Source organism: Mycteria americana, chromosome 6 (assembly GCF_035582795.1).
Source record: "Mycteria americana isolate JAX WOST 10 ecotype Jacksonville Zoo and Gardens chromosome 6, USCA_MyAme_1.0, whole genome shotgun sequence".
Taxonomy (NCBI): Eukaryota; Metazoa; Chordata; class Aves; order Ciconiiformes; family Ciconiidae; genus Mycteria; species Mycteria americana.
In genome coordinates this window covers 17,877,744-17,896,573 of record NC_134370.1, presented here as the reverse complement: position 1 = coordinate 17,896,573, position 18,830 = coordinate 17,877,744, and the positions used below count along the sequence as shown (strand labels likewise).

The following is an 18,830-nucleotide window of genomic DNA, read 5'->3' as shown; positions in this document are numbered from 1 at the left end:
TTGCCAATGCAGCCTTCTTGTTCTTACTTTTTTTCAGTATTCTTTTTTGATTTTTTTCAGGTCATTGATAAGCCCCTAATGCAGCCACACTGCTCTATCAGTGTCTTTCCTTTGTGTGAGGATAGACTGTTGTTACACTTAAAATATGGCCTGTTTTGGAAATCTTTTTTTAGAAATTCTCAGATTTCCTGAACTTCTCTTTGCCTTAGAATCCCTTCCCCAAGACCCTGAGTTTATTGAAGTTTGCTTTTTTGAAGTCCACTGTTGTTATTCTGCTTCTTTCATCTCTTTCTTTCCTTTGAATCATGAACTCTGTTGTCTCATGGTAACTTTCATCTTGATTGCTTTCCACCTTCAGATTTTCAACTAGTTTCTCTCTATTAATGACAGTAAAATCTTAAATAGTAACCTGTTTGTACAAATGAAGTCTCCACACTTCTCCTTCTGGCTGATGATGAGTTACAGACCCCATACTATGGCACCTAGCCCTTTTAATTTAAACACAGAAAAACTACGTAGGCCTGTCTTTAGATTCTAAAACAACTATATAAGTTTTTGACATACATTTTAGTATTCTTTCCCCTTGTCTTTCATTCCTGCATGTGCTTGTTCCCTCCAATACATTGCAACAACATTTTGCGTACTACAGGTCTAGTATTATTCCCCATGCTCCTGCACTAGCTTAGATACCCAAAGCTATGTCCAAACTGTCCCCCTGCCAGGCTCAGATCAAAGCACATCCTGGTTATCATCAGAGGGATAAGCAGGTGGTGGGGGTAGGGATGTTAAGCACCATGTACTGCAATATGCCCCTTGGTCTGGACAAACAAAAAATGAGGGCCTATTGGTGGCATTTCAAAATACGTTGTCCTTGCAATTTTAGATGCAGCCTAAGGTATTCAGTAATTTGTTAGCTATCTCACCTTATGTGTTTGGTGACCTTGCAGTTCCCCACATCCTTCTCTAGCTTTCAGTCTTTTTGTCAATTATCTTTTATTTAAACAAAATAATTTGGGGGATTTTGTATTCCCAACAATGCTCTTTAACAGATATATCCCATCTTTGTCTTGCAGTTAACCTTCATGAAGAAAAGTTACTTTGCTAACGTCTGTGGATCTATATACTCATCTCAGGAGTCATCTGTTCTTTTTTGGCCTTTTATTGTCAAGCCTTTTGCCCTTTCAGTTCCCTTCATCAAGAAACAGAGAATTAGGAGATACCTTGAGGGGCTATCAAGACACTGCTTCCCCAGCATTAGTGACTTCATTCTTTATCCTCCCTTTTCTACAAAAAACCCAGTAATTCTGGTCTACATTTGTGCAGCTGATTATGCCAGTACTTCTCATATGTCTCTGTGTAACACACCTTATGTTATTGTGTGTCATTTTTCCAAGTTGTCAAGATAATTTTAAATTTTAATCTTCTTCAGCATGCCTGCAGAGCCCCACAGATTTATGTCATCTTCAAAAACCAGAGCATGTCAATGGAGGCATGAAGTAATACGAAATGCAGGCAGACCTCTTCAGAGCCTTACTGGACACAACCTTGCATTTTCATAACAAGCCACTGCCAACCACTCTGTGGTTATCCAAATAAAGGTGGATCTGCCATTCAGCAGTTTTTTCTAGACTTGTTTCCCTAGCTTGTTTGCAAAAAACCTTATTGTGTATCTGTTACTTAAGTGAATAATTTGCTACTGTTACTGTTTATGAGCTTTATGAGATGTGATCACAAATAAGCATCTATTTGCAGAGATTCTAATTCTGAGTCTGATGCTCAGGCTCACCAGTGACCAGTCAAGCTTTCCAAATTATCTTTCTTTGGTAATGGCAACTCAAATTGTCCAGTACTCTAAGCTCTTAATTTCATTATGACAATTGAATTCTACCAGTTTAAAATACAGTATCTATTTTAGTATCTAAACCAAGTATGTATTTCACCTGCATAATGCCAATATCAGAATGACAAGACCAACGCTAGTACTAGAATGAAGCATTCAAGAAATAAAATAATCTTACAGCTAAGACACAGGACAGATTTACAAGACAGATATTCAACTTCTGCCTTTTAGGCAAGTTACAAAAGCATCATTTACATTAGACCAAAAATGAATAAATAAAACGATGCAAAGACCAGATCCTAGACTAGATTACCAAAATGGCCTGATGTCATACGGCAACTGCCAATTTCACCTGCACGTGAGACACTGAAATATCACTGAACAGGAAGCACACAAAATAATGCCAGGCTGAAGCTGTCCTGGCATACTTTCAGGTCGTTTGCAAAGAACCTTCATGTAATAGCTAGAAGCCTTATTCAAACGTTGCAACAGAAGAAACTAAAGAGCTTTTCTCTGCAAAGGGAGGGAAGAAGATTCTGCAAATCAAAGTTTCTAGTCTACAGGGGTTGTTGTCACTCATTGCTAGATTATAAACAGTCACATAAAGAGGTCCTTCAAACTTTTTGCTGCAAGAACTTTTAAATAGAGATTGGAAAGGTGGAATTGTTCATTCTCACATGTATTTTAGAGAGTTAGAGTACAAAATCACATAAAAACCCCATTGGAATCTTCTACCACAAATTAGTCATTTATTGGTACTTAAAATAATTACAAGATCTCTTGGGAAAAACTTTTATAATGCAAATTGTAGTGGAGGCAGTTAAAATGACTATCTGAAAATTTCTTACGTTTTAATATTCATATTTTTAATAACTAAATGAAGGCAAAAAATATTTATAGGTGAAGAATACCTGTTAGTAAGGCAAATCCCAAAGATGACCACTCAATTAAGCTTGATTCATGGGGGCTCGAGTTTCCAAATTCTGTTCAAACCTGCATTTCCAATACTTTGAGACTCCTTCTAAAGCTCAACATGTATTTTAAAATAATTATTTATAAAACATGTTTTGAGAAAGAAGATTTTCGGGGGGGGGGGGGGGGGGGGGGAGGAGGAAAAATGCTAAACAGAACACAACGTGTAATTTAAATGTGGATATGCTTTGGATTGTATTTGAGCAAGTATGAGGGAGAAAAATAATTTATCTGCACTCTTTCCCTCATCATAATATCAAGGGTTGAAACCATCAACCATATGTTTAACACTGAAAAATTATTGTCAGCTTCCCTCCTTTCAAACTGTAGTTTATTAATTTGTTATTTAGAAACAGATTTCCCAAAATTTTAATCCTTTGCAATCTCATACACTACTCACAGAAGTTATGAGTCTCAGCAATGCTTATGAAACCGATCCAATACGTAGAGGAAGAATGTAGAAAACCATAAAAGCAAAGTTTAGAAGTTGTTGACAAATTTCCAAGGAAAGAAATTTGTCAGAATCATGAATCACTGTTGATTCATGAAATATTTTCCAGCTTCTTGGTTCAGGCTTCTATGGAATAGGTCATAGGATCCAACTGAATTCATCCCCGTTTCCTGGCAGGCTTCTGGAGGTGTTGGAGCTGGAAACCTGCTTTCAAATGCAGCTAGTGTAACTAGGACACAGTTCCCAGCTCTCTAGCAGAGGCCTGAAAACCCCAGGGATCCTGGAGACAGACACCTGCAAAGGGACACAGAAAGAGCACCAATGCACAGAGCAACTGGAAAGGCTCCCAAGGAGCAGACTTCATTTCAGAAACTCCATGGGTCACTGTTTGAAAAATAAACAACATAAAAACAAGATGAGGGAAGTGTGGAAAAAATGAAGAAGAACTAGGACAGCTGGTGGCAATTCTGGCTTAAAAAACAAACTCCATTTTTTTCCAAACATTCTAATTTGGTATTGGAATGGAAACATGGGGCCAGACTGTATAGTCCCTCATTTATGCAATACAATTACTGATGCCAATAATTTTTTGCCAACTAGATACAACTGAACTTGCTTCTTTGACATGTTTTGTCCTGTGTTTTCTTTTACAAGGACATTTCCTCACGAAGAGAGAAAAATTTAGCCCAACCCTTACTGCTTGTTAGTCATAAATAAGCAGTACAGTTATATGCTAGACATAACTTTATTCTGAAATGTGTCATATAAGATGTCCATACATCAGTGCTCATGGACAAAAGCAAACCAGTTTCCTTGTAAGAGAGGGATTTTTTTTTCAATAGCTATTTACATTTTCTGTTGTTGTGGGGTGGCGTCTAAATACAAAATCTTAAATATCTGATTGACGAAAACACCCCAAAGTAGTACCATAACTCAATACTATGCATTTATAGCAGTATAAGGTCTGATACACTGAAGCATTATACAGAAGACATGAGATGATTTTTAAATTCTTGTATAGCACCAGTTATTGTCATAGAATAAACATAATATTTTCTAGATGTAGAGGTTGCTTTAAATCCTGATAAAACTGTAAGAAATATATGAGCTAATTATCATGAGTGCAAAATATAAATGATAAGTAAATCCACAAAAGTAATTTCAACAGTCTGACTGGCAACTATATAAAATGAATTTATTAAGACCATGTGATTAGCAAGTTTTGTGGAGTTTTTTACATTAGTAAAGCTTATGCTACTTTAAATTTTACCGTCTTTCAAAGGCAAGGCGTGGTTTTAAGTGAATGGTAATTTTTAATTGAGAAAAAACAAATAACTACTAATAAACACAATTCTTTAAAATAAACGCATATAGATTAAATATGTGAAATGTATGTCTGAAGATAAGGTTACCATTCACATTCTTAAATCACTGTATTATATAAAGATAGGAGGTAAAGATTAAATGTTTTTACATTTGGCAATTTTTAGAGAAATAGCAACACATTTTACTTCCTTAAAGGTAAGTCAGAATACTACAATTAATGACATGCTAAACCTACATATGGTAAATAACAAAATAAATCATCTTAAGAGTAGAACAAATGCAAGAGAACCTTGTTGAGGACTGACTTCTCCAGTTTTTAAACCAATAAGAGCACAAAAGTTAGTCTGGTATTAATACATTAGTTTGAAAAAGTAACTGATGTATTTAATGGAAAGTACAGACATACCTCGTGTTTGACTGAGAAAGATGAGAAGCAGGTAGCCTGCGATGTATATATTGCCATTATTGACAAGAGAAAAGGAGCAGCTTTCCTCTTAAACATTTAAAAAAAAAAAATCTACATTTTAACATGTGCACATGCATTTCTGTCAAATACAATAGTACAATTTGCAAAATACTAGAGATGTGCACATTGCCAGTTCTTACATCATTATCTTCCTCCATCACTAAAACATGCCAAGACAGTTAGTTCACATCTGCTCTTCACATCTCTCAAAACATTTTCTTTTTCATTTTTTTTAAACACAGTCCTAGCAAATCACTTTCAGAACAGAGCTCATTTTAGCTGTTTCTTGCCCTTCCCCACTTCTCTTCCAATACTACCGTTGCTCCCTCTAGTAGAAATACTTGTATTTGTAACTAATTTGTAGCCTTAACATTTTGGCCTTGCATAAACCTGGGTAGCTCAACCAACTTTTAGCAATAGCATCACATTTCATTGCCATTTAGAAGGTCTTGTAAGTATAAGCTCTATAAATAGGTTAGCACCAAACTTTTACAAGTTGCAGGTCCAAATTTCACACAGTTTTCTTCTATTTAATGCTGCTGGAGCACTGCAATCTACAAAAGCAACCTCAGGAGCAAAAGCCATAATCAAATGCGCACACACACTTAAGTACACAAATTGGCAAAGTGAGTCTTATGCCAAATACAGTAAAAAAAAAAAAAAGGCAATTTCACATTTACTGTTTTCACAAGGCCATGAGGGCAGAAGCAGAGCAACAAAGTGGTAATATTTAGATTCAGATCTTACTTTCATTTGGAAACAGGTTGGTTCAATGACACTAAAACCAAAACAAAAAAAAGTTGTGGCATGGCATTCATCTCCTTCCTTAGTATACTTGAAGAAAAACATGGCCAATTATTTAAGTCAATTATAGTTTTCATAATACACAACATAAAAGCAACACACACCAAAAGTCAAAGGACAGCAGAGGATCTGTGTCCCTGAATTATATGCACAGTGTGACAGGATACAAGTGTACTATGTTTATATAAAAATATATTCAACATTTAATGAACTAGACTTTGAACTCTCCTAGGCCAACTTTGCAACAGAAGCTGTAATTTTAACTTATTTCCACAGTATCTTTAGATATTTGTTTGTGGGCTAATTATTTTTTTATGCTAAAGAACAGTGACAAAATTAATCATCCTTTTCATCTATGCTCTCTCTTTACTTTTATCTTTATTTTTATTCTTTTGATCTGTCATCCAGTTGCCAGGGATTCAAATCTCATTAGTCAGCATTTTATAATTCCATGTTAAGAAATATAATCATCTGAACTTGAAATAGTATTTTAAGTCACTTCACTTAAGTATTTGCTTGGGAATTGGTCCAGGAGATGAAGTCAACTTAATCCAGTTTTACAATCTACACTTGGAATAGAACAGATGCAATGTAAATAATTACTGAAATGTTGCCTTCATTCTGCGCAGTGTGTCCTGAATTTTTCGAGAATGTTTTTCTGCTGGTATCTGATGGAAGTTGGCACAGTTGTCAGCTGCCAAGGCAGAAATGTCTGCATCTTTAAAACGAGTTATTCTTTGTCTGAGGTAAGACTGAAGCTTGAAATCTGGTGTATATGTATAAGGATTCTCTTGAAATGCATGAACTTGGCTCACAACTTTTGCAATATTTCTTGAAAGAGAATATGGTAAAAAAGATTAGTTTGTTTTGCTGCTGATAAAAACAAAACAAAAGCCCCAAGACCCCAAACTTTGAAGGAAATTCAAAGGCATCGAACATTCTCTTCTATAGTATATGTCCCTTTAGTCAGATGTCAAAATGACTGAAACGATTTAAATTGCTAACTGTGAAATGTTGCATTAGCTCTCATTACCCCATTAGACAATATTCTATTTAAAAAAGTTAGGTGACATACATATACAATTAAAATAATTACCTAAGTTTAGTCCACTTGTGAGCTCCATTTGTCATTGTGAATCCTCCAGTTTCAAGTTGTTGGACATGCATAGCCAAAACATGGGCTGATGGAATTGTTGGAAGTGTTTTGAATCTTTCTCCTTCCATCAAGCACAAGCTGTCACTTTTTAAAAACACCTAGTTTAAAAATACACACAGATAAATCTCACGTTAAGTATTGGGGCAGGTTTTACAAGAAGTTCTCCACTTTATGTGTTTAGCACCACGTATTTATTTGTCATGAATTTTAACTTTTGGCATTGAAGTTGAAGACAATACTATGAATTAATCTGGTAGCAAACATTTTAAAGTACAGAAATAAAGAAAGTAACTTTAATCAAAAGATACTTAATACATAATTTTAATTGTTCTAAATCACAGCCAAAATTACATTTTAGAACTTCACTCTACGATTCATAATTGGACAGATCAGTAAGAGAATGCTGTGATAAAATAAACATTTAAGATTTTTCAAAACAGATTACAGTCACAAAGCTCCTGAAGAAATCATCAGAAAAAGTGTATCTAATGTCCTAGCTTGCTTTTTCTGTCTTGATTTTTTATTCACACATTTTTGAGAAATACTGAGATGAAAATTAATGTAAACTCTCAGATTAAGAGTCAACAGTTTTAAATTGAATTAAAATCTCTTTCATAATACAAAGTAATAATTATGGCTTTCATCCTGCAGAGGCACCCATTTAAGCAGATCTTGCATCTTACCCAACCCCAAAGAAGTATTTTTACATTAAAGACTTTATACTATACCTCAACAGCCTTGAGTTCCTCCATTATTTCAGCTACTTTTGCAGGTAAAATTTTCCAGGCCTTACAATAAAACAAAATATATTTTTGTTTTTCATATTAATGTCCATATTGGAACAAGATTATGTTAAGCAAAATAGTTACAGAACAGAGCTCCAAACTTACTGGTAACTGTCGTACAATAAGATTTTCCAGACCTGCTAGGATTTGCATTGCAGTAGCAAAATTTCTTTGTTCATAGCAGCATTTTGCTGTAAGAAGAAATTTTGATAACAAGCTCACCTGCAGCTGAAAAAAAATATTAAGATATGCTATATATATAAAAAAATATTAAGATATGCTAAATATATATAGTAAATCTACATAAATCTACATAATAAAATTAAATGAGAAGGAAGAAGAAGAGATGCATTTTCTTTTTGAATTTATCACCAAAATTGTTGACTGTAGTAACATTTTCCTCCAACACATAGTTTTCTCTTTTCTGTCACTGAGGTGTCCTTGTTAAAGTCTGACATCTATTCTCCTCAGGCAACCCATTTCTTACATGCTATTAGGTTTTGACACCTGCTACTACAAAACATCCAAGACATCCAAGACCCTCCTTGTGACAATAAATCAAATTGTTAACTGCTCACTCACAGGTATATTTCAGAATATTTCTTGCAGCTTTGCTACATAGCAACTCATATACAATAACAAATAAATAACCATTTCATAATTAATAATACAATAAACAATGACGAACCTTAGACGTGTGACATGTTACAATTTCAGCAGCAACCCAGGTGCTGATACTGTCTGCATTTCTTAATAATTGCAGAAGGTACTGGTCTTGTATGCACTTCGACAGAAACAGATTACAGACTTTAAGTGAAACTGTCTCAGTAGAAACAGCTCTATGGAGAGAATAGAAAAAAAAGGCAAAAATAATTCATGCTGACTTTGGGTTTTCAAAGAAAATCTTGATTCTGAAGATGCCAACTTCTAACCATTTAAAATAATTTTGCAGTGCTTGCAGTCTTGATTTTATAATCTTTTACAAAGTAAATAGTGAGCTATGTTACTTTTTCTTCCTTATAATTACAAGATGATTATATGCGATTACAAGATAGGTGTATGCAGTATACATTTCTGTACATAAAGACACCTTCACCACTTGTTACTGAATAAAACAAACCATCCAATCTGACACCAAATAACAGCCAGAAATCCAAACTCATTAAAAACTGCAGCCATGTAAGAAATTGAGCCCGATACGTAGTGGCACCACACAGTTTGTTTCCCATGCCTGAACCCCAAATCAGTATAAACCAGCTGATTTAGCCCCTGCATTTAACAATCTGTAAAAGATGAGCTGCTTTAGGTGTTCATTCCCTATCCTTAGACAGAAAAGTCTACTACAGGTAGTGCAATTACAAAGTACTAATTAGAAGCTAGCTGAATCCACTGAGTATGTAAGAAGTAGACCATAATCAAATATAATTAGGTCCATGTGGCTGGATGAAAACATTAATTACCGTTGAGCAAGTAATTTAAATAGGTTGGTAACCACTCTAATAACTATAGCAAAATTCTTACGCATCTGTGAATACTGATACTTCATCTACCTGACAGTACAAAATGACCACTGCACAGAGAGGTTGTGGAGTCTCCATCCACATTCAGAACCCAACTGCACACAATCCCAGGCAACCTGCTCTAGCTGACCTTGCTCAAGGCGGGGGGGTTGGACTACACAATCTTGAGAGGTCTTTTCCAACCTCATCTATTCTGTGATTCTGTAACGGTCATTGAGATTTTATATACATACACACAGGCATTATCAAGTAGCCCGTTTCAGAAACGATTACAATTTTGTCTGGCAAAAATAAAACCTCTGAAGCAACCCTCCTAACACAAGTCTTCAGAAATATTTTGGCCTGACCCACTTTAGATTTCGAAGAAATCACCTTGCAAATGTGATGTACCACATACACATACGTGCATAGGTACATATACATACACATGTATAAAATCTCCTGAAATTCAAAAATTTATGTAAACAGACTACCTACTCTGTCGAAAACATACTAAGTATTTAAAATGTTTTTCCTCTCTTCCTGGATGTATTAAAGGTGTTACACAGTAAGTTATTGTGCATCAGCAGAATACAAGGGCAGTTAAAATAAGCAACTTACTTTTGGACAGCAACACATTTGTCTTTAACACCAAGTGCTCTTGAATTTAGAAAGTGTACTGGATGACATTTATGAAATACTTCCTAAACAAAAAAGAGCAAGATATATCTGTTGTTAGATCTAGCAGTTCTTCTAAAATGCTCGGGGATAAAAATGACAGAGGTTCCCCCCCCACCTCCCCCCAGCAAATTTATCACAGGGATCACAGCCTAAGAATAGAATTAGCCATTCTAAATTATTGCTGTAGAGATTACAAGAGAGAAACAGATTATTTTAATTCAAAGTCTTATGAAATAGTATGAAATAAGCTTGAATCAGGGTTGGGAAATGGTAGAGAAAGGAGGCTGAGTATAAAGTAAGAAGATAGATATTTGTACTTCCAAGTAAACCTAGTCCTTTGTACCTGTTGCAGTAATGTCAGCTGACAACAAAGCTGTTGTGCACTGTATTCTATTAAGAGATATGGTCCCACTTCATCTGCCTTAGCAAAGGAGACTGGGAATTCTTCTGTAAAACTGTTATAGCATGGCTTTGGCAAAACTGGCGAAATAGTGTACAGTCGCTCTCTCTGATATTGTGCAATTGGTCCCATACCTTTGGAAAGTTTCCAGTTAAAGTTCTGTAGAAAAAAAATATGTAAAGCTACACTTCTCTAAAGCAACCATTGTCTCCCCTTGACTTAACTTTCTGGAATGTTTTGTTAAAGAAACACCTTTGTGGATGCAAAACTCTTCAGCTAATCTTCAAGGTTAGCCCAGACACTAAATGGTTTATTCAACATTGCTATTTTAAGTTAATATAATATGCACAGTTGATGAGTCTGAGCAGGAGGTTAACAGATCTCAATCAACAATGGAAACTTCTGTGTATTCAAGCTTGCTGCCATAAAATAGTTTATATTCTGAAGTTTTGTATTTTATGTTTTACTTGTTACTCTTACTATTTCTTGTACTCTTTTTGCTTAGAATCAAACAGCCCTTTCCAAATAATTATTTGTTTTTCCATTCTTTTCCCTTCTTCCACCTTCCAGTATCATTATGATGCAGTGACAATAAAAGAAGTCCATGTTTTCTCTATTCTGCTTGCCCTTTATTGGTTGAATCTCCAGTATACCCCATGGAATTCTGCACCTCTATCAAGAAGCTGATTCTAAATTCAACTTGCACATTATTTATATATTTGACTTCCACATGTCATTTTGGTCACTCTGTAGAGAGACCTTTTTTCAGGAAAAGCCTACAGTATGCTCCAGCTTCTGGATTTACTTTTCACTAGCACACTACATGAACTAGTAAATACAGACAAAAGTTCAGACAAGTTTTTGCTACAAGCTTTGAAGTTCTAGCAGGAAATCCCTCACCCCCCACTGTTTTCCTATATTTATAGACGTACAAAGATATATGCCTAATAAAAAGTATTAATATTTGACAAGGGGGGAAAATGTTTCCTAGTAACTATGAGTCACATGCTAGTATCAAGGAGGAAGAGTTCAACTCCTCTCAAAATTTTTGTTATCTGATCTATTATTACTGAAACAGCTGACACGGTGCAATTAAGGCTTAAGGTTACTTTCACAGTTATAGAACTGTTTAGGCCTTAGGTACTTTCAAAAGAAAGTTTAACATGCAGGTACATAAATTTTACTAAATCAAGGTGTAGACCCTAAGCTGGATACTCTAGGTTTTGTCAGAAAATAATATATGGAAATGTGGTCCATATACTGCAGTCTGAAGAAAAGACATGCCTTTCTGGAAACATCTTCTGAGAGCTTTTTACATAGAGAATGTAATGTTTTCCTGTCCTCCTCGCCCTCCTCTTCACATTTGTCCACGCTGGAGCACTGATGAGCGCTGCCATTTTTCCTGGCAGAAGCATCCTCAAGCAATGACAACAAGCGCTCACCATAGCCATTTAATGGAGCAACCTGTAAATGCAAAACAGGTTAACAGAAGATTGAACTCAATTTCCCATAAACTATAAGTAACACACAATACAGTTGTAAGATTCATGTCTGTCCAAAACCAGACACATTGAACATAGCTGTCAAAGATTACGCTACTTTAATTGTAATTAGGACAGTTTTTTGTAATAACAATCATACATATACCATAACTGACTTGGATCAATTTTTTTCTTTCTTAAAGCTTCTACTGAAATTCTGACTTACCTTGGAAGAAATAAATTCTTTCAGGGTACACAAAAGATCAGTATTTGTTGCAAAGTCTACACTGTAGCAGTCTTCAATCCAAGCCTGCAGGATGTAGAAACTGCGGTTACATATTTTGGTAAGTGGTGTGGAAGGATCCAGGCTTGCACTGGTGAGAAGAAAAAGGCACTTATTTCACCAAAATTGATATCCAATTCCAATTTAAAAATAAGTGTTGAAAAATACACAAGTATTATTTGGTATTGACTGTACTATCTTAAATTCTTATGTTCCATGCCTCTAGAATCCATGGCTCTATGGAAACAAAGCTGTGGCTGTACTTACAATCCATCACTGAACAACTCGCAAAAGTAAGACTCAGATTCAGAAGAAAAAAGAAGTAAGCACATTGTCAAATACAGCACTTGCTCTAGTTTCACTCTCACTTGTCAAGAGAGACTTACAAAAGCAAACATCAATTCAGTTCAATTAAGTAGTTCTTTTCAGAAACAGCTATTTGCCATTGCGGGAAAAAGTCAATTGTGCTTTGATAATATTTTTCACAGGAAATTACTGTACCTGGATAAAGTGCTGCTGATTCTATCGAGAAGAAACTGCAAAAATTCTTCTTGTGTGCAGAAATAGCGAAACGTGTAGAGAAACTGCTGTACGTAACCTTCTAAAAATGCATTTCTGTGAAGCACAAGAACAACTTCAGACAAGCAAGAACACAATTTCTTCTTGCATTAGAGTACAGCAACAGCAAAAAAATCCTCAAAGTATCAAGAATTAGTAGGGATTTTAAATTCTCGAGCTCTACATAAAACATTGATTCCTTTTTATTTTATTTTTACACACCAAATATTGTGATTGCCAACACTGAAAGCATAATTTCTTTTAAAAAAAAGTTTCTCTACTTGCAATTTTGTGAAGAACCCCTTTAACATTTCTATTATTATCAAAAGTTACATTCTAAATAGTATGGAAGAACATATTTAATGTTCTAATGTTCATATTTAATGTAGCTCTAATTAGAGAAGTAGTTGCTTTAACACAGAATATACTTATTACACACACATTAAAAATTAGTGCGTTTTATTTTTTTATCTATGCACACACACACTCTCAAGGTCTTAACACAGGTTAATTGTCATGTCTCCCTGATGGCTTACGGCTAACCCTGGAAGTTTGGGTTTGATCAACACGGAAGCTCTGATTCCAAAACAATTTGTTCACTTTGTGCAAAATATTAACTACCAGGCAAAGCAGCACTCAGGATAAGTAACTGGGTCTCAGAGTCAGGATAAGCTGGGCACAAGTCTGATGGAGTCTCTTCTCAAGCAGTTTCCATCCTTCATACTATTATGGCTCAGGTACCTTAAAACAAAACAACACTGCCCTCACCCTAGCTGAAGGTTAAAGGACATCTTTGTCCCCATTTAAGCCCTGAGATAAGCCTGCATCTTGATCAGTCCCAAGGACTGTGGCAATAATCTGTAAAACAGAACCTATACGTTTTCACATCCAGACCCTATTAAGAAGAATTATCAAATTGTATGTTCCAAAGAATTGTTATACTGCTGGCAGTAACATAAAGCCTTGATTCCATGGCAACTATCAGAACAAAACCTCAAATAAGTAAAGGATAAAAAGGTTTAAACTTATTAGTTTTTGATTTATTATCAAATGCTTCAAGTTTTAATCAAACCCAAACTTAGCAGTTTGGCTTACTTCTTATCAGACTGTCTTTTGCCATTTCCATGCCCATTTCTGTAAATAAGCATTCATAGAAATAACAGTAAACATGATACAAGAGAGGAGAATTTATGTAAGGTTGAGTAACTAGGATTTATCACTGAGACTATTTTTTCCTGAATTAGGAAACTATACCTCAACCCACTCCCAATTAAGGATGTGCAAAATATACTATACCTAGAATATAAATAAGCCATTAAACCAAGTGGTGTACCAGCCTGCAGAACTCTTATTCCACTTTGATTATTACATTGGTGTTTCTCTGTGTTATAGTAAAGAAGCAGTGATGACTCATCCGTAGGTGCCACATCCACAGTGTCAGTTCTCCCGTTGTGAATGACTGTAGGCAGCACACAGAATTCCACACCCCACTGCTCTGCATACATGATCTGCTCAAAGATGCAAAGCCATGAAAAAAATAAAACATAGGAAAGAAAGAGGAAAGTCCACACAAAATGCAGTCAGCTCGACTTAAAGCCAAATTGCATTTCATACAATTGCTTTTCTTCCTTTTTAAACAATACTAGTAGCAATTACCTTTATTTTAACAATTCTTTTAGCTCCTACTTAATTTGGCACTTGACACAAAACATTTCACATTTCATATACTGACTTGAGCAGCCAGCTATGCTGATGCAGTAATGAAATGACAAATGAAACACAAGCAAAATAAAGTCTGACTTGCCTGCACATATTTTTTCACCAGTTCAAGAAACTGCACTTTTGATTTCATCTCCTGTAGCTGTCCTCTCAATTTTGGCAGCATAGATTTAGTTTCAGGACCTTTAGATTTAAAACACACAGCATAAGAACATAAATTATTCTGATTTACAGAAAAAAAATCCTTACAAGTACTATGCACTCATTTTATTACTGGCAAGCTGCTGTAATCTTACCTTTGCTTCTTCTTTCTTTCTGCAACAGTTTCTGGTAAAACTTTATGGTCTTTCTGTAATTTTTTGTCTCCATCATTAGCAATTGTTCTAGTTCCTATTTAAAGAGAAAAAGGATTCTGATCAGAATGGTAAATGCAAGGTTCTAGTAGGAAATTGAAGTTTTAGAAGAAAATTATTTTGTATGAAAAAAAGAACATCCAAACAGACAAGAATATGATACTAAGCCAGAAAAATTACCTTTCACACCTGTGCTTACAGGCAAGTTACAGCAGGCATCAGAAAAGCATTAGTTATACCACAAGTTCTATAACTTCAGAACTGGAGCTGGTCTGTGTACGATGAGACTGCATTGAAGTTTGTCTGAATCCGTTTATATAAACATGCCTTTAGTTATAACTGCACTTATTTGTTGTTTTCAAGAGCATTTTTTAAAGTTACACTCAGAAGTCATCCAGAATTAAAAGTGATGCGTTCTGCAATCAGTGCAGACCCCAGAAATGCTCTGTTAAGCAGCTGACCTATATTTCCAGCAAGAACTGAAAGTTTGACTGAAAGCAATGGTTTCCAAACACGTATAATTACATTGTATTATACAACCAGGTCAGAAGGTAGACAGGAGAGCTGCTCTATAAATAAAGGACATATCAATTTTGAAGTTCAGCTTACATATTTTATATTTATGCATTTTACATAATTGAAAAAATAAACTAAATTTCTATAGAATTATATAAGCAATGGATAGAAACAAAAGTATATAGGGTTTCTCACAATAATATCAAATTTAATGTAAACATTTATATTTGTTTGCATATCAAAGGTTTCATTATTTTACCAACCAATGAAAATGGGCCATCCGCTTTGGGTTCAGCTTCTGATTTATTATGAAACAACAAACATGATGTGTGTTGTGTTTTATAAAAGTGGTGGCTTTTGCACTTGGGTCCTAAGCTAGCTACCAGTGACCCAGTTACATGAAACAGCATTTTAAATGGAGTAAATTCACTGAATGCAGCAGACAGAACTCCCACAAGCAGAGCGATCAGAAAACACATAGCTCAGAGCTAACATATCAAACAACAGATTGGTAAATAGGTTAGCTTTAATGGGATGGACTTACTAGAAATTAATTTAAGTTTGAGAAAAACCTGTCACTGTTTTTCAGAAAAGCTCAAAAGGTTTAACAACATAGTTCATTAGCAGCAAGAGTCACAAAAGCCCTGTGGATTTTTAAGAGACTTACCACTACACAGGCATCACAGAGAATAGTGAAAGCACAGAAAAGCTATCATCCAGATTCTGAACTGGAAACTGCTTGCTTTTACTTAAAGGTTTGGCTTTGTTTCATCAATTAAAGTGAAACCAAGTCAATTAAGAGACTATGAACACAGGAAGGGAATCAGAAAAAGGGGCCATTTTCTGATGTTCGGAATCTGATGGACAGAAGTGGTTTGTCCCCTAAGAACTTCAGGTGAGTAGCAATGAAGTCAGTAGCAAATTCCCAGTCTATTCTACAACCTCTTCCATTTTAGGTAGGTCCTAGAATATAAACATTTTTGATGAAGCTATACATTCAATTGTTTTGCTTCCTCTGAAGTACATTTAATTTGTGAGGACACTTCTCTGTAGAACATCCCTTAGTCTAGGCAACAAAGTAATGATAGAGTAACTTTGTTTACTTGGGAAAATGGCAAATTCCAACCTGTCTTTGAAGCGTAAGTTTTTTACATGCTGAAAGGTGGCTCCACAAAAGGATGCAGAATATTGGCAGAAGGGAAAGGAAAAGAGAAAAGGAATGGGAAAGGGAAAACTGTGGCCAGAATATGCAAAACTTGTGCTAGCAACCTCCTAGTCACAGTTTGGGTGCATGGAAGTTTGGTGGAGACTGTTACAAGTAGCTTATGAGATCTGGGGGATAACTGAAACCTAGTGCAGGCAAAGAGGAAAAGGGCAAAGGCTAAGGGTGAAGGCTTGGGGCTGCAAGAGAACTGAAGCCAGCTTATCAGACTACAGAAAAAAAGCTCTTCTCATTGTGAGGGCAGACTGGGACATCGCCCTGGAGAAATGGCAGCCCTGGTAGCTGCCGTCCCTTCTTGCTCTGCTGCAAGGACTTGGTTTGGTTTGCCTGGATGCGCTGTGTATGAGGGTGCAAAATCAGCAGCTCCTGGTCTAGAGGTGATGTGAGGCAGGGGACATATACTTGCTTGCCTAAGGACTAACTTTTCTAAATGTAGATTAACCTTTGCTGACGTTAAGAACCACAATGAACTATCTGATAAGTATGTACACAGTAAACCATTAATTATTTTTATGTCATTTGAAAGTGTCACCTTGATCCATATTTTATTTTTTATGCTATTTCACATTCCTTCCAAACATAAGAATACATATTACCATTTTTTGGAATAATAGCTTGATTAATCCTTTTGTTAATATTGTTCATCATATAACAAATGTTTTACTTTTTGCATCTCATTAAATCACAACCTATCTAAGGTGCAGACAATATCCAACAGGTTCCAGTAGAAAAATAGAAAAGATAATTATTTTTATGGCAGAATATTTAATTCTGTCATAAATATAATTATATGTTCTGGCACTCAACCTGCATGTTCCCAAACCTACTTGCAGGTATACAACATTAAAAAACTAAACAAATTTAATTGCAATATAGTTTTAGAAGGTCAATAAAGAAACATTTGAATCATATGAATATTTTCATGGGAGAGGTAAGTGTATTAGTGAGATGTATATGTCTCCAAAACTGTAATTTGTTGTGTGGTTAGACTCTCATTCAGTACTCAGTTCCAGTTGCAGATTAGACCTGAACCGACCGAGCAGACCTATCCCTATGAAAGGGTAGTGCCACTAAGTCAGGACGAATGTAGTCAAGCTCAAATGTCTAACTATCTTTAAACACTCACTCTTTGAAATAGCAACTCCTAAACACTGCTTTAGCACACTTTACCACAAAGCTGTAGAATCAGCTCAACTTTATTGCTGACTTTTTAAAAATCTGTCAGAGACCTGGGGCAAAAAGTAGGTTCATATAACCCTTGCCAAATAATGAAAACTAGACTACAGCTAATCAAGGAACTGGTTTCTGAAATAAAACCAGTTAACATGATTTAAACAAGGAAGGATAGGGTGGAGACAAACAGCTCTACCTTGCAAGAGAGGCAGAACCTTCCTCCAGCAATGCAAACCACCTTCCTGCTCGAAACAGCCACTTACAAGCCTTCCTTTGGACTTTGTAGTCCTCCTGGACAGGATATGGGACATGCGTTTTCTCCACTAGATTTTACAGTGAGAAGTTGGCAACTAGAATAATTAACTTTTTTGAGCTTCTACTTCAGCAGAAAACTCATGTTAATTTTCACATTGAGTCTATTTTATTTCTCAGTATTTTGGTTCAGACAGTGCGTCATTCCCTTGGAATTTGCACAGCTCTTATTCATTGTTTACACATTAACAGTGTTAACACTTCATAAATGCCAATGACTGACGACCACATTTATTTTCTAAATAACATGTACTCCAAGTATAACACATAAATGTTCATATTATCAAATACGACTAGCTGAAAACACTTTGCTGTACAAATACAGCTGTTGGCTACATCCAAGTACAACAATACACAGGGACTTATAAATGTTAAATCCTACCCCTATCAATGGTCCCATCAACATCCATATTGTCCAAAATGAGATACGAACTGGTCTTTTTCAGCTGCAGGTATGGAGATTAAAATCATGCTATACATTTTCACGTTTGATTTGTAGTGTTTGGTTTGATGAATTAGGCAGCAGAGACAGCACAAAGAAGCTGGGTAGAGCTGCTTATCACCTACACGTTGATAATTGATTGTGTTACAGCTAAGAATCATCGTCTCCTGACTGCTGCAATAGCAGAAAAATAAATTTCAGTTTCATATTTTTTCCCTGTCTTTCTCATATATATTGACCAGTTAAAACTTGTAACAGTTCATCTTGTTTCAACAATATTGCTAATAGTTTATTTCAGAAATTGTCATGACTGATGGAGTTTGGAAAAACAGCAGGATTTTAGGAAGGTTTTCTTTGCTCAGGTTAAATGTTCAAGATTGCTGCAATTGGA

The 18,830-nt window shown here is 35.5% G+C and overlaps 1 protein-coding gene across 1 annotated transcript in view; it reads right to left on the bottom strand.

Annotated features, from left to right (window-relative positions):
* Positions 1-6,224: 6,224 nt before the first annotated feature.
* KNDC1 (kinase non-catalytic C-lobe domain containing 1) overlaps positions 6,225-18,830 on the bottom strand; it is a 65,218-nt gene continuing 52,612 nt past the window's right edge. Inside the window, exons 18-30 of the mRNA XM_075504089.1 lie at positions 14,718-14,811; positions 14,507-14,604; positions 13,999-14,210; positions 12,646-12,759; positions 12,088-12,235; positions 11,665-11,844; positions 10,324-10,539; positions 9,921-10,003; positions 8,489-8,639; positions 7,906-8,028; positions 7,744-7,803; positions 6,956-7,113; positions 6,225-6,690 (exon numbers count right to left, since the gene is read on the bottom strand). Coding sequence (XP_075360204.1) covers positions 6,459-6,690; positions 6,956-7,113; positions 7,744-7,803; positions 7,906-8,028; positions 8,489-8,639; positions 9,921-10,003; positions 10,324-10,539; positions 11,665-11,844; positions 12,088-12,235; positions 12,646-12,759; positions 13,999-14,210; positions 14,507-14,604; positions 14,718-14,811 — 1,869 coding nt within the window. The 3' untranslated portion in view covers positions 6,225-6,458. The remainder of the gene's footprint in view (positions 6,691-6,955; positions 7,114-7,743; positions 7,804-7,905; positions 8,029-8,488; positions 8,640-9,920; positions 10,004-10,323; positions 10,540-11,664; positions 11,845-12,087; positions 12,236-12,645; positions 12,760-13,998; positions 14,211-14,506; positions 14,605-14,717; positions 14,812-18,830) is intronic.